This window comes from Sardina pilchardus, chromosome 20 (genome assembly GCF_963854185.1).
Source record: "Sardina pilchardus chromosome 20, fSarPil1.1, whole genome shotgun sequence".
Lineage (NCBI taxonomy): Eukaryota > Metazoa > Chordata > Actinopteri > Clupeiformes > Clupeidae > Sardina > Sardina pilchardus.
Window position 1 is genome coordinate 16,801,760 of NC_085013.1, and position 17,500 is coordinate 16,819,259.

At 40.3% G+C, this 17,500-nt stretch overlaps 1 protein-coding gene across 1 annotated transcript; it reads right to left on the bottom strand.

Annotated features, from left to right (window-relative positions):
• Nucleotides 1-3,675: 3,675 nt before the first annotated feature.
• dio3a (iodothyronine deiodinase 3a) lies at nucleotides 3,676-5,157 on the bottom strand. The gene has a single exon (XM_062522845.1). The coding sequence runs from the start codon at nucleotides 5,010-5,012 to the stop codon at nucleotides 4,230-4,232; it is 783 nt and encodes a 260-aa protein (XP_062378829.1). The 5' UTR covers nucleotides 5,013-5,157; the 3' UTR covers nucleotides 3,676-4,229.
• Between the last annotated feature and the right edge of the window lie 12,343 nt (nucleotides 5,158-17,500).

Consider the following 17,500-nt stretch of genomic DNA (forward strand, 5'->3'; position numbering starts at 1 on the left):
ATGACGCCAGAGAGAAGCGAAGCTTAGTCCTCCTGCTAATTCGCCGCAGAGCCACGTAATGGGAATAATGTTTTTCAAACACTCCACCAGGCTCCCTGGGCACGGCCTGTGCAAACAATGCAACATCTATTAATTGGATGGATTTGGTGGTGGTGGTGGGGTGAGGGGGGTGGGGGGGTCAGCTCCAGTATCTTCCAGATGGTAAAAAAAAAAAGAATGTCAGGACTGATGGCAAGAGATGATGTCTTTTGTAGAAAAGGGAGATTATCCTCTCGGGTTCTCAGAGCAGGAATGAAACACAATGTGCAACACAAGCACATGCATGGATCAAATATTGCCAGACTGAGCTCTGCTAGTTGAACGTCTATGGGACTAAAGCCAACACAGCAAAAGCAACTAACTGAATTTCTTTGTATTAACGTGGACCATTGACACATACAGTTCAATACTCATTTTGAAGATGTTATATGGAGTTGTGAATGTGCATATCCATCAGAAACTCTTTCTTTTCTCACATTAATTGTCTTCTAGAAGACAGGAGCACCTGAATTGATTCGTTTGTTTGACAAAAGCAAAATGTATTTGTCTGCCACTGAAGATGAAACCATTGGCCGGAACAGGTGCAGAATCACTTAAGGTCGAAGTACTGTGACAGACTGCGAGGTGGCATTAAAGAATTTGATTCTTTTCTCCAAAATGTTACCATGGCAACTTCCAGGCCCATTCTGCCGGCAAAAAGCAAGTTGAAAGCCTTTTCAGATATCAGAGAAATTGGGGAAGGGAATGATGTAACTTGGTAAAATCAATTTTTCATTTTGACAAACACATGAATACAAAAACACATGTTTTTGCCCAAAAAAATAAACATTTGTGATCTGAGTTCACTTTGAGTGAAACAAATCCACCTGAACTTCCCCATCTCCCTAGTCATAAGGCCGGTGGTTATGTGAGGCGACTGAAAAGATGGCCAAGACCTTTCCATTTCAAAAGTGCCATTTCATATTTTCCTTCGTATTCAGCAAAAGATTTTAGTGGGCAGGGGACAAGGTTGATTTTTTAAAGTCTGAGGAAAGCAGAAGATATCCAGACTTTGGTTATTCTGTCTCCGTCAGGGATAAGGACACATTCATAAGGCCACTCAGTCGCAACAGAGACAGAAAAAAAACAGTAACTAAGCAACCGACAGCAGGATGGTATCAGAGGTTGCCAACAAATATAGAAGTCCCTCGATAATCTCCTTTGTACCTAGCCCATGGAAAACGTTCTAGACAATGCAGAGATCAGAGTTAATCAATCAAAGGATTATCAGGACTCTTCAATCTCTATATGATCTAATATGTATGCTTGATCAGACATACACAGGGAGTATTAAAGGGTATTCAAGGTGACTTGATTCATAGCTTTCTGCACAACTTTGTTGTATTTATGTTTGGATAAAAATGAATATTTGCTTTTCATTTGTGCAAATCATTTCACAACAAAACAGTTTACTCTTTTTTTATCTACTTTGAATGCCATGATGTGAAGTGTTGGGGAATTATGTTTTACCTTATCTATACGATTTGCCTGTCTGGGACATATTGCCCTACATGTTATGTCAACATGCCTCTGTCAGTATGTCACCGAATGCTAGAAACCCAAGGCAGACAATGATTCTCAGCACAACTCACAAGTCCTTTATAAAGACATAAAGAAGTATGATATACTGACTTGAAAATGTGAAGTCAAGTAAACAGAATTGTTACCTAAATAACATTGAAACAAATGAGAATAAAATGGAAAAGGAGATATCTCTTTATTTTGTCAATTTTGGTTTGACAATCTGAACAGTCTCAGTGAAATATTTTTAATGTTTATTTTAATGTTATGTTCTGTTTGGAAGGAGAAATCAAAAGAAATAAAAGTATCTGATATTAACTGATATGACAAACATATTATGACTGTAATACAGTATTAGACAGAAGACAACTAAATGGAAATGATAGAGATAAAACTGCTCCCATCAATGTCATGGTGACTTTTTTCATGTTTTAACTGTTTGTGATACAAAAGGCTTTTAAAAATGCTTTTAAATCTCATCTGAATGCCTCAGATCTTTGCAATATTTTTTAACTCTTCTTTCGACTATGTTTCTGTCCTGTATGGAACAACATGTTGAGCATTATTGTACAGTATACTGTAGAGCATATACTATTACCAGAAACAAAGCATACTTTAAAGAGCATTGCCTGTGTTCGCAGAGGTCTATCAATCAAGCACATTTGTCCAAAGCATGATGATAGGCATAAGATAGCCATATAGGCTACTTTATGATTGTCAGAATGCCATCTATGGCAATCAAGGCTATGACCTTGAGATTCAGACAATGATTGGAGTTATCGGAAATACAAGGGCATGGGCTCTGTACCCTCACAAGCCTGATTCCAGGGTCTTTTCAAGTTTCTTCCTTTTCATGTGATACTAAGGAGCGTCTCCATGGAACACAGGGTGCTATGGCATAAATGAAACCTTATCAAACAGAAAACCTCAACGCATACTTTTTCACTCGGTGTCAGAGAGTTCACCTCCCAAGTGAACACTACAGGCTTGTTTCCTCCCCCTACTTTTTTGGAAGCCGGCTGGTTTTGGAGCTTACGACTATCTTGCATTCAGTGTTGCGACTGGGGATGGGGAGGCGGGGAGGGGGGGTGGGGTGTAAAAATAGCATCTAGAAAGACTCTTTTGTGTGCAGGAAATTGAAGGTAATCAGTGCAACTGAAAGGAGAAGTGATGCTGAATAGGCAACAGGGGGCAATCAGAGCCGAGCTGAGCCCACCGGCAGACTGGCAAATGATGGATACAAATGACTCGAACCAGAACAACCCAAATTTTCGTCCTCATCATCACACAGTGAAAGATGACAAGCAAGGATGTGTGCATGATGTTTCAGGTCTCTGTGACTTGACAATAGACTAGAAGAGTCACCTCAACAGTCCCCAGGTAGCCTACTGTGCTGCTGCGACAGACTGTACTTTACAGCTGAGCAACAAGATTTGGGCTCAAACTAGTGGAGTGAGGCAAGCATCAGATTTATGTTTTAATCCGGTATGGCACGAGTCACGAGTCTTGTTAGATGTGCTTAAGTCTGAGCACACTGCATTGTGACATGCACAGAAGGTGCAGCAGTTTTAACAATACTGGACAAATAAATAAACAAGGCAAGGGGCTCTGAATGAAAATAGTTATTTTCTGGGCCGGGGCAGGAACAATTGACAGCATCTTGCTTGTCTTTTGGGATAAAAACGTTGTCCTCTCTCTCTCTCTCTCTCTCTCTCTCTCTCTCTCTCTCTCACACACACACACACACACTCTCTCACACACACGCGTATGACTCTTTAATTGTTATGTTAACAATGTCCTAATGCCGTGTGTGGCCGCAGGTACTGAAAGTTATCTATCTAAAAGGAAAGATGTTTGTATTGTCATGAAGGTCTGTAAATCGCAGAACACGCTGAGACACACACAAAAGGGTGTACAAATGGTGTTATTCCTCTATGTTTAAACGGAGCTAAATGCGCGCGTTAATAGCTTGTAGGCTACCATACGGCACCAATTACCAAAATGTCTATCTTGTAATTATAAAAGAGGATCTTCTTTACTTTTTAAAAAATAGTTTCTCACAGAACACCATTTAAATTACAAGTGTGTTTATTTACAAAATATATTCAATAAAAAGGATGTATCATTTACAAAACATACTCGATAAAAAAGGGCAATGCACACGCACATGTACACCAGTATTAAGACATCAGTATCGATTTTCTGGTGACGCACCTTTTAAAAACCGAACTTCACAACAATACTGGGGTGTATGTCAGTGAGCATTACGCAGTCAGGAGAATCCCCTTAATCATTCACACAGTACGAAGCAGAACAGGGAGATAAGGGCATAACAAATGCAGCAACAATATAATTCGAATATACAAATATGCGATTGATAACTAACAAGTAAACAACATAATTGATTGAATACCTAACGGAGATGTTCAGATGCCCAAGAGTAAAATAAACTAAAGAGTTATAGGACACAACTTATTGTCTTGTGATAATACACTTTTCCGCCTTCACAAACAATGTCATTGGTTTGAGTCCTATAATAAGAGAGGGAACAACACTAGTGGGATTGCAGTCTGTCAATGATAACAGCCTTGGTTCAAATTTCTAAACGTGGGGGAAACAGAATGTTTAAATTATATATGAATGACAACATTTCTGGAATTTTCAATACTGTGTCTGTACTGATCAAGCCAGTTCCTCAGTTCAGATATTCGGTATCCCTCCGGTCCCCTGCCTCCTTGGTACACAACCTTGTTGTCCTGGAGTATGTAAAGTCTATCGAAATACGCCCCGTACGCGGCATTTGACGAATTCTCCATACTGTCTGCGACCACAAGACAACCCGGCACTTCTTGGTTCATCAACTCTGCCGCTTTCAGTCTGTCCTGAAGACAACGGTGTTGGGGGATTTGGTATGGCGCATCGGAGCTCACCCATCCATCTGACGGATGCGCCTCCTCTATATACACAACAACGGAGTCTGCTATATCAGCGTATTGGTTTATAACCCGCTGGAACGCCTTCAGGCGTGTCATAAATGGTGGTCAGGTACAACTACCAAAGTTTAGAATTAGTGGTCTCTTGCCTTTCGCATAGTCAAGAATCCGGGTTGCTTTTCGGTCTCCAAGCTGCACAACTTCGGTGTTCGGCGCTTCGTGTCCCAAGTGCGCCGATTTAAAGAAGTCCAGTTTATGACCGTGCCAGACCGCTTTCAGCGACTCCAGGCTGAACATCCGATTAGAATCAGAGATACACAGAGGTGGATCATCTGCGCTCCCCTCGGTCTCCCGCATTTTGAACAGCATTTTCCTTACGCACAGAAAATCGAGGAACCAGAGCATGACCGCAGCCACCAGGAAGCGAGGCAGCAAAATAAGACAGATGACTGCATTTTTAAGTGCCTTGATGGTTTTCATGCCGAACGGGGGTGGCGCGACCACCGTGTTTAGGCCTGGCTACAGGAGACTTGAGTGGCTGTGTTATCATCCGTTCTGATCCTCTGCACTTGAGTTCCTGACTGCACACAAGTTCCCTTTTTATAGGACTGGGGTGAGGATTTGAATGAAATACACTCCGCCTCCAACCTTGACCGACCCCTCACATGGTGGGGATTACCTCCCATTAACTTGTGTTGGTGATGTAAGGAATAGGGAAATGTAACCTAACTAGTTCCTGAAGACTAATTTCTGAGAAATATATTGGAAACACTTCGGAACAACATAACACATGCATTCGTATCTACCACCCTGTAATACCTTACCTGTTGATCCTACAGGCTATATGCCATTGGCACATAGGTTAATTGATTACGCATAGATTTTACACATTTCCCACATAATTAGAAATTAATCAATACATAAAAACTTCTATAATAACGGGTCCCAATAACACAATCTGAATTTATAATGTTGTGAAAAATAGCTCTCATCGTATAAATATATAATAAACCAATATTTCTAACCCCGCACAGATAATATTGCGCAGAATAATATGTACTACATCAGGCCTGCTTGCCGTCGCATAGACTATTCGTTGCACTTCTGACATTAAATAAGACAAAATAAGTGTGAAGACTAACGACTAGTATTGTACATAATATTCACCTGTCCTGGGTATTGTGTGAATGTTTAGCCCATAGCATAGGTCAGTTGTTGTGGGTATTCTGCTTTGTATTGTCCTGCTCTGTTGCTGTCTAAGAGCAGGTGCTTTATGTTCACCAAGCGCATAGGAATATCACTAGACGGCGCTGGTGATTGCCACAAGACATGGAGACTATTCAGAGGGATGCAGAAAACACTTAGAGCAAACATATCCGCTTTATTTGATAGTGAAAAAACAATGGTAAAGAGAAAGTTAAAGTGACAATTTAGGAAAGACTTACCCAAACAGTGATGTACGAAAGGATGCACAACAGACAACGATCCTCTTCGTTGGAGTATTGCATGCACTCAGTGAGCAGTGGTGATAAACTTCTTCATGGATAAGATCATACTTAATAAGTAACAAACCTCTTCTTTCGGTATATTCAAATGTAATTGCTGTTAACAACCTGTCTAGAAGCACATCTCCAAAAAATATAACAAACGCAATACTAAAGCCAGTTTACGCTCCAAATTACGCGCGGGAAGTAAGAGGTAGAAAGTGGATGAATTGTCTCAGAAGTCTGCTTGTACATATGGATTTAATTGTGTGTCTGATATCCTTGAAGCTCACATAGGTAGCCTTCGCAAAATGTCAAAGACTCCTGACAGTTTTCAGTGTAGATAGACTAGTGTTTTAGCTAAGATGCAATAATGACATAATGCGACGGATCGGCTGAAGGAATGTGACACAAACGGAGGCATATTGTGAATATTTAAAACAATCAGAGAATTTGATTGCAGCAAAGTGTATGACCACACTCTTGAATGAGTTAACAGAAGTGGAAACGAATCAATCAATCGATTGAAAAACTGTTGGGGGTAGGATTTAGTTCTAATTCTCTTTCAGTTGCTGAACTAATCAATGGATAGACAGTGGCTGGGTTAAGATCAGCCTTTATTAAGGATTTAACTTAACTGCGACCCCAGTTTGAACTCAAACACAAATATGGTGAACAAGTAGGGATTATCCACACCACAGTACAGCCTGCACCTGAAATGTATGACGTATTAAGATTTAATAAGAAAACGCAGTTCAATAACCTGAAGTGTAATGATACAATTAGTAATTGTCATTAACTTGTTTTTTAGCGAGCGAGAGAGAGAGTGTTAACACTTGAATATTGCATGTCTACTATGTCCTTGGCAAATGTATTATTTAATCACATTTTGATTACCTAATCACTCTTAACAATGTAAAGGTGCTACTCTATATACCCCCATACCTGCACATAGTATAGCAGCTTCCAGCTGCAGTGAAGTAGATGGTGAATTCAATGTATTTGATGTTTACAATTAAGTTGAACTGGAATTATGATAATGAGAAAAAGACAAAGATTAAACACTTTCTTTCATTGCAACACTTTGTATGCATAACACTTTATATTGCATAACTCTTCATGCATCTGAGGTATAGGTAATCAGTATCCCAATATACACCATGGATGCCATGGATGATATTTATGAGAACATTCATCTAATATGTGACTGTGAGAGATAGCAAGTGTGTCTAAAAGGGACAATATCATATTTCAGTGATCCATAAATGACCTTACAGCTTATTTAGCATATGAGAACATCTGCAGTGTCCCTTGAGAGGCACACACTACAATAAGTCATACATGTTCCATGTGAGGGATCACTCAAGTTAAGACATCTGTTAAGAGCTACTCTTTAATCTGTAACCTTTAAACACTCATAAGTACATGTTTATTGCACTTGCTAATTATCTGGCATCACTTCACTCTGGAATTTTGTCAGTTCCAAACCTGTTGCTCAGTTGTGGTGAGGTTGCTTCTGTTGCCTTTGGCGAGCTAATCGACTATGTTCTTTCATTCCATGCCAGTGTAAAACCAGAGAACAAATAGCTTAAACAATCCTGGTTGTCAATTTAAGTGACAAATGATGCCTGTTGTGAGAGTCCCTCATGGAAAGCACTGATAACTGTGTTACTTTTGCCTGGTTCTTGCCTACCATCCAGCCAATTTCTTTAGTGTTGCAACATCCACCCAATGCCGCCTGCCACATTTGAGCAGCAGTGAAATTAAAATGGTATCTTAAGCTCTTACCAAATCATTTCAAAAGTGCATCAAATCAATCAAATCTTTCTTGGAAGGTTTTAAACACAGTTGTCAATTCCAAAGAAATACGTCCATATCTGTTTAACCTTGTTGCCATCAGTGCAGCCATTGGTTTTGTTGAATGCACTGGTCTCTCTGTCATCAATCCCACCCAATGCCGGAAAAGCAATTGTGATTGCAGGGTTTTTGGAACATGGGATATGGTTCGCCTCGGTTTTCCCAGGCTAGATGTTTTGGTGTTCAGTTGTAAAATTCCAAAAGGTGTAATGGTCAAAATTTGAAAGCAATGTTGGCAGCTGATTTGGATGTCATAATGTACCAGTCAAATTAAAAAAAAAAAAAAATTATTGCATTTATAATTATAATTTTGCCACAAAACTTTGAATCCCAACGCTTTTCCATACAGACAATGTAGAAAAGACAGTAGGCTTAAGAGTTTGTTTTACTTTCTGTCATGGAACATGACTGTAAACATACATGTAGGCCTAAACATACTCTACAGCTGATGTAAACAAGTCTCTGTAAGGGTAATTTAAATGATGACTCTACTTGGTTTACTTTGCTCTCAACATATCTTTTACGCTTTTAGTTTTAGCAACCGTCATTACTGGAGGGGGAGAGGGGCAAGTCACATAATTTAATTCGAGTCACAAATTGTATGATTTGAGACTTGATCGACCGACATCATACAAAATAGGCCTACTCAAAATCGAACACAAAGATGATATTTCTGGCAATGCTAACAAATTAAGAACAGTGTGCAGTGTATCTGCAATACAAAACTAAGTAACACAACCACATTCGACACTTAAAATCCCAAAGAAAGATAAGTGTGACAAAACAAGTTCAATAGCTAACACTAAAGTCTTGGCTGGTCAAAACTAAGTTGTGATGCAGACCGGGCCACCACTGCTGCCTCCACTCTTCCACGTCCATTACGGACATAACACATCCAAATCCAATTGCACCACCATGAATGATCAATGTCAATAGTCGGATCGATCGTCATCTTCTTAAGTTAGATATTTTCCTTCAGAATCAGATTCAGTGAATAACAAATCCAAGACTTCATCGCACATTAAGATTTAGGCCTATATATTAATTTCTGATTCAATTAACTCATACACTATGAACAGAGTCCTTTCCAGCTTCAATGCAAATACAAACTTCTCACATTTGATCCACTACTTCAGGTAGGATATGGGCAACTGGCAGTCCGCGGGCCGCATGCGCCCCTCCTCATTTCTCAGTTTGACCCGCGAATAAATGTTGAAATGTCATTAAAATGTTGGTTTCGTTTCACAAACACATCTGAACTGGATTCTTATCGTAATGATATGGTCCACTGATAGGGGCGCTTCCTTTAAATCCAGCGGAGTCGAGCTTTCTTCACTACAGCCAGCGAGAAAGAGAATAGAAAGCCGTGAGCACTTAAAAAAAAAAAACTCAGGCAATAAGCGAAGGCCTACATTTCAGATGGGAAGATGGGAAACAGCCGATCTCACTACAGACTTCAAGTCAACGTATGTGTTTAGGATATTGTTAGAAATGAAATCAGCCTCGAAAGATTTCAGCGTAAGTCACCACTATGCATAAAGATAAAATAGTTGACTACGAGCTGCTAAAATCTAGTTGCATTTTCTTGAACCCAGAAATATTGACCCTAGAGTTAAAGGGACACATCACCTCTTAGCATTAAGCTTTGTATCTTTAGAAAACCAGTCATGTTTTTTGAATGGTCATGCATCATTCAAATACAGCATGTTTTTTCCCCCTATTTTCATGTTTAAATATGCATAGGAGGCCATATCTCATTAGATATGCTCTACTTTGCTCATAAGCAAAATCAGATCAATATTTTCCAAGGGAAAACACGTATACTTGGGGTCTGTGTTGGTGAAAACCTTTAAGGAACCTAGTCAGGAGGCAGTGTTGACCTATGGTCATTCTGGTCTTCATCGTGCCCATATGAAGAAAATGATTGATTTTATTGAAGTGATTACACTATACAGTAATACAGGTGTAAGGCAGGTATTGCAGTGAAAAGCCCAACAAGCTCTTTAATTAGGGATAGGTGTATGCAGGCAGACTGCCTGCCATACTTTGTGATGGCACAAAGTGGGCCTGAGGAGTGGGAGTCCTAGGTACAGTATAAGGCTTCAGGGGGTATATTGAGAATGGAGCTGTAATGGGCAGATTGAGGAATTAAAGGGGAACTATGCAGGGTTTTTTTTGCCTAATTTACCTGAACAGAACAGCTTCAGAGTCACTGGAGTCAGATGTCTTTTTTTTTTTCCAGGTTGAATGGTGGCCGTTTTGCTTCCACCTAGCATCTGTGAGTGGAAAAAACACCCTCACAACGATTATGCTTATGAAAAGGCAGGCTGACCATTTGAGGAGTGTTGTTAAATATACAGTACACGCTAAAGCTGTGGGGGAAGCTCTGCAGAGGACCCTGCAAGCGAAGCAATCGTCAAACCTGCATATATCCTCTTTAAGTGCCCCTTGCAAAATAATGATAATATATATATATATACAGCATGCACACAGAAACAATTATGAAAACAATAGCTATGAAAACCAACTAGATCTTTTGATTTTGATAACACTTGACACTTGGTTGGATTTCATTAGATAAGCAGTTTTTGCAGTGTAGCCTTCACCATCTTCATCATTTGTTTCCTCATTCCCGCAGTCTCATCATCTTCTTGGTTTTGTGAATTGGTTGTAGCAGAGGATTAGCCTGACCAGCCAGACCCACATCAAGATGTAGGGTCTGGGAACTCATTGTAGGCAGGGCTCAACAGTTGTCTTTCAAATTCCCTCTCCACGCAATAGGATAGCACTATAAACATATCGCCTTCTTGTTTTCAAGTAGCTGGATCCTTAATGGTCACAACTTCTGGTCGCATGTCAGTCATCATTAAGTTAAGCCCACCCACCGACTCTATACACGATGTGATTGGTCCAGTGATTTCTGCCGAAGCCCATCTCCCAAGCTCTACGGAGAGTGGCTAGACTAACCCGGGCAGCAAATTAGATTTGCTGCTGCTAGGGCCGTCTAGATTTCTAGGCTAGCAGAGGATCTCACCCCCTTCAAACTTGCAGTAGTCAGTGCAATTGACACTTACAGCATGGCAGCTGCAGTTTCCTTTGCTGCAAACCTTCAATGCGATGCATCCACAGCTGTTAACATCAAGCAGCTTACCATGTTGCTGTCAGTAATGACCCTGCATGAGAAAAAGAAGCAAAAATGAGTTGTTAATATAGTGTCACTGTGCTTCTAGGCTAAACAAGCAAAAATAAGTTGAAACAAGTGTTGTTTTTCACAACTGTGAGGCATAGAGAGTTAACTCTTAACTACTTGTTAGGACATAGTTAACCACTTACATACATTAGCTATCGAGGCAGTGGCGGCTGGTCAATGGAGGGCGCTAGGGCACCGCCCCTCCAGTGAAATATCGACTCCTATATCTACCAAGACCAACCAGGAATCAATCAAATCTAACAAACATAAAATAAATAAACAAAAATACATTGCGTTTTTACTTGTGCAATGGTGTAGTGGTACCCGAGCAGAGACAGTTTTTCATTGGTGCTTAAAAAATCGATTCTACTTTGCACTTCTGTGCGCCCAGACCAATAGCATTTCTTTCAATTTTTTTGGAGGTGTCATTGCAATATATATTTCTGTATCGAGAGAGTGAGCACTCATTTTATATCATGCACTTAGCCTATTTTATATTAGGCACTCAATTGACTAAATTGTGGTCTCATTTTATATTCTGAGCACAATTTAGTGTATTGTGCACTCTTTTGTTTTACATTGTGCTCTCAATTTAGTAAATCATGCACACATTTTACTGAATCGTGCGCACAATTTACTATATTGTGCGAGCATTTTACAAAATTGTGCGCTCAATTTACAACACTTGAGAGCACAATTCAGCAAAATGAGCACACTATTTAGTAAGATGTGTGCACAATTAATTAAATCGTGCACACAGTGTACTAAATTGAGAACATAATTGGCAAAATGAGAGCACTATTTAGTGAGATGCTCGCACAATTAGTAAAACGTGCGCAGGAGTTGGTAAACTGAGCACACAATTTAGCAAAATGAGTGCATGTTTTCTGGATATATACCAACAAATATTTTCTCTTTTGCATATTCTCTCCAGGGTTCCGTAATGATTAAGGTTGTCATGAGAAAATTCTGAGAAAGCCCAATGAGATAAAAAATATATCATAACTAGAAAAGCACTCAGAGAGCGCAGCTATCTCCACCTGCCTTCTTCTACCTATGTTGTCATACATTTGAACCTAAACTATTCAGATTGCCACCACGTGGCATACCATGCCATTACACCACTAAGCGAAACACATAAACGGCTCCGACGGAATTACGGATCACTCCCAAAATGTAATCGTTTCTTTGTTGGGTCATGCCTGACATTCGCTGAAAATTTCAGCGAAATTCATCCATTGCTTTTTGAGTTATCTTGCTAACAAACAGACAGACAAACAAACGCCGGCCCCCGATTAAAAAAAACATAACCTCCTTGGCGGAGGTAACAAACAAACAGACAGACGCCGGTCCCCGATGAAAACATACACCTCCTTGGCGGAGGTAAAAAAAAATAATGACAATATTATTTTTTAATGGATAAGTAACAGGCAGTGTAAATTGAAATTCTCCCTTTCAACCCCCCTCAAACATGTCCCTGCCCCCTACAGTAGGCCTACTGATAATACATAAAACTAGAAAAGCACTCCGAGAGCGCAGCTACCTCCGCCTGCATAGTTCTTCCTAGGTTATCATACATTTGAACCGGAACTATTCAGATCGCCACCTCGTGGCCATACCATGCCATTACACCACTAAGCTAAATACATAAATGCATCTGGAATCCCAAAAGAATTACGGATCAGTCCCAAAATTTAATCGTTTCTTCCTTGGGTCATGTCTGACCTTCCCTGAAAATCTCATCGAAATCCATCCATTACTTTTTGAGTTATCTTGCAAACAGACAGACAAACAAACAAACAAACAGACAGACAAACAAACAAACGCCGGTCCTCGATGAAAACACACCTCCTTGGCGGAGGTAAATAATGGCTTCTTCATTCACCAACGCATCAGGACAGGAAAGTTTTAGCCTATTTCAAATATAAGGCTAAAGTATAATATTAGCATAATAATAAATATTATAATCAACACACAACATGCAAACACCATTATCTTCAATTGAAAGTCCTAAAACCTCTTCCCCAGTAGTTTATCCAGGTGTAGTTTTGTGATTGTCTTATCTAAGTTTGGCAGTGATATTGAGCCTTGAGAGTGACTAGCCTCATCTGATTGGGCTATTAAGGCCCCATCACATTACAGGCGGCATGCGCTGCGCTCACCGCTAGGTTGCTCTTGGTTGAGATAACGTTCTACGATTTTTGTTGCTGTTACCGCTCCTATTTCTATGGTTACTGCTGGGCTCCGCGCAAAAGACCATTCACTTACAGCGCGCCGCGGTCAAAGTTCAACATATTTCAACTTCGACCGCGGTACGCGCAACAGCGGCAAAGCGGCAAAATGCCGCCGGCGCTGCGCTTTGCTGAGCACAGCGGCAGACCCGTTTTTGTGCTCTCAACCCATTGAAATGAATGGGTTTCATAGCGCATGCCGCCTGTAATGTGATCGGCCCTTCAGTCATTTTTTTCCTCAAAGTTTCTTGAGCTGATAACACTGCCAACTCACTCAAGCTGGGTTCCTCTGGAGATGACAGGTGTAATACTGTGTTTCACCATATATTCACCACATAACATTAAGAGGGGGCACTGTTTCACTATTTGCAAATACTAAATTAGAAACGAGAGAGATGACAGAACAATAATGCATGAGCAAAACTATCAAATGTTTTTATAAAAAGGACAGCTATTCATGATAAAGAACCAAAGAATCAAAACCGGACAATGTGGTGATAGAGAAATGGATGAAATTGAAAAATGACTCAAGACAGATAGTGTGTCAGTGACAGTAGACATAAGGCCAGATCATAGGATCAGAGGCTTTCTAAGAATCACAGCACACTGGCTCAGTATTGAAGATGACTGTCTGCAGTTAAAATCCCAGTTGATTGTGTGCAATTGCTCAAAGGTTATCATACAGGAGAACAAATCTGTGAAGAGTTTGAGCAAATATGTGACCATCAGTACCAGATCGAGAAAAAGGTTGAACACATCATCGTCATAATACCACAGACATGAAAACAGTATGCACTATGTTTTCCATCAATGCAAAAGAAGGGAAGTTCAATAATCAACTTGTGCAGAACTTAAGCACGGCTTCCCACCTAACTCTGTTATTCTGGCAATGCTGTGTGTGTACCACATTGGTCGCTGCCACGGTTACGTACATTTGTGAAACACCTTTATGTTGTGGCTACTTCTTTGTGGTCTATTCCTGTAATCTGTAACCTAATGTTACGCACAAGTGACATTCTGGTGACATTGTTTATATAGGTTGTCAGACTAACATTATGGCTTTGCGAAACCGATGATTTTTTTCTAGACCAATGTCTCTCCCCTGCATTGCTTTCTTCTCAGGGGAATCTCAGTGCAATTTTCCAATACCTAGTCAGTAACAGTGGAAGTCAAGAGAAAAAGAGAGAAGAGTTTGGAATAATGGTTTGAATATTTTCCGACCACACAAAGCTGAGAGTAAAAGCCATGGACTAGCTACTGAAGCTCAGTAACATAATGACCATTTTAGTTTATTTGCATTAAGTCTGAGATGTCTGTATCTTCCAAAATATATAGGATTGAATTTGCCAAAATTGCCCATGAATTCTCTGCATTATCTAATTGTAATCATGTTGGTTGCTATGGTGGTGCTAGGTTGAGATTAGGTTGTTGCTAGGATTATTAAGATGGTTGTGAGGGTGTTGCTAGGGTACTTATTGTGGTTATAACAACACGGTTGCTATGGTGGTGGCTAGGTTGATATTATATAGGTGGATGCTAGATTGTTGCTAGGGTATTGCTAGGGTAATTAGGATGGTTGCTAGGGTATTAGTAGGGTACATATGGTGGTTGGCATACAAAATAACATGGTTGCTAGGGTAGTAATTTTGGTTGCTATGGGGGTTGCTAGGCTGTTGCTGAGGTAGTTAAGATGGGTGTTGCTAGGGTACTTGGTGGTTGTTATGCTTAATGATGTGGTTGCTATGGTGGTTGCTAGGTTGACATTATATTGGTGGTTGCTAGGGTAGTTAAGATTCTTGCCAGGGTGTTGCTTGGGTACATATGGTGGTTGCCATGTTAAATAACGAGGCTGCTGCCTTGGTTAATAAAGTTACAGCCAAACCATGTGTAGCCTACAGGTCATGTAAAAAAAGATGCAACGCTGTCATACCTTTTTTTAAAAGCCAATCCAAGCCAATCCAAAGATTCGTTTGACATGGATTGGCTTATACTGTATACACATGGATTGACATTTGGGCAACAGGACACACCAAATTCAGGCCTGAATTTTTGCAAGCCCATTGCGAGCTCACTAATGAGGCTATTTTACTCTACCTTACTAATGTATACATAAACAACTGAAGGACAACTGTACAAGAGCAAAAATATTAATGTCTCATTGTTGGGTTGCAGAGTGGTGCACATGCAGAGTAGTCCACATATACACTGACATTAACGTATATCACACTTACTGTAAGTTTACTCATTTGGCAGGCGCTCTTATCCAAAGCCACTTACAAGGAACAACAATCAAGCTTTAGCAGTTGGAATAAGCTCTAAGAACTAAATATATTTAGGATAAAGGACAAAGGGCAGGGACATCAGGTACAGAAGTGCACAGTAAGTGCAAGGTAGGCATGTTGGAGTGTTAGAAGTGAGATGGAGGTGTTCTCAGAAATTAGTCTCTTGTAGATTTTTTAAGATGGAAAGAGGAACAACCCTACTCTGGTGGCATTTGGTACAGCTCGTTCTGCCATCGGCAAACCACAAATCTGGAGTCTCAACCGAGAGCGCCTTGTGTGTAAGCATGCCATTGCCAGACGACGTTTCTTTGAAGAGTGCTGTGACGAAGAGGGGGCATTAGCCTGACACACACACACACACACACACACACACACACACACAGAGAGAGAGAGACACACACACACACACACACACACACACACTCTGAACCAAAATAGAGATGTGCATCTTTGAGGAGTGCGCTCGCTGCCTTGGCCTCACACAGAAACACGACCTGTTTTTGGGTTCATTTTGTTTATTAGGTTAAACAAACTGTGACCGCATGTCACATGAATCTTTGGAGTGTCTCTTTCTCCTCCTGGGAGGACAGGAGTTCTTCCTAACACAATTGAGAAGTGACCTTTTACTCACACATAAACAACATCTTGCTTTGCTACCATCCTGTTTCATAATGTTTTCCATGACACTAAAGATCAAAAGGAGAAATTACAGGAGCAGTTGGTCTATATCTATTGACCTCTGAGTCCACATACAATATTCACAAAGAATTATCTTTATCATTTCAGTTTACAAATGGTCAAAACTATTATACTTTGCTAATGCTTGTTGTTGTGATTACTGAATTGACTGAAGACTGAAGAAACATGTACAAAAGCAGTCTGAAGAATAGCTACATGCTTGGAAAGTTATGCACATTACATTATTAACAGGATTCTCTCTACAATTTTGCATTGAGTCTGCACAACAAATAGTGTTTTGGGGATGTGCATGACCTCCCTTCAGTTTTATGTGATTGCAAAGACAACCGTAGCTTGAGACAGATGCAATATTTAAAAAGGAGGGTACAAATGAAATATCTTTATAGAAAAATAGTGGACACTATTTTGTTTTCAGGCTTTTGGCCGTGGTTTGAACATACTATACTGTATGTAGATAGAATTGTCTTCAGGATTTCTTCTCTCACTGAAAACACAGAGTGCAGAAGTGATTTGAAAGAGCACTTTGTTAGTTCCAGCAAGTCAAATAACAGAGGCATGACTGGTGTTTTTTTGCCATGTGATTCATATCCTTTCACTCACCTTTTCTTTACTGCAAAATAGCTTCAGTTTGGATCCCTCACAGTAAGGCAATTTGAAGAAGCCATATTGACTGGCAGATGACTGACCAAGTAGTAGTTATAAAGCACTTGCATCAATTCAACTTGATGGCATGGCTCATGTTGTGCAAAACAGAATGAAGAGGTGCAATAGATGCAGATTGTGATAACACGTGGACACAAAATGCTGAAGGACTCGTCTACCTGTCATGCAGAGAGAAACAACTTTTTGCATCTTTATCTGCAAAAAAGAGGGAAACAATCATAGTTTATCTGTTCTGGCCTGACTGTGTCTGAATAATACAAATATGTACAGTATGTTCCCCTATGTAGTTGGTGGGGAGGCAGTTGGCAGCTTAGATAGGAGATTAGTCTGGACAATGTTTGGCCCTGATCTGGCCCTGATCTGGCCCTGATCCACCGCCGCTCAGTCCTGCACATCCTCTCCGCAAATATGAATCATGCTTGCCAATTTGTCTCCATTTCCTACTCCATCCCCTACTCTTGCAACTCATATACTGTAAGTGAGTTTGTGTGTTTGCTTCTGTGTGCATGTGTGCTGGCATGTGTGTGTGTGTGTGTGTGTGTGTGTGTGTGTGTGCACGCGC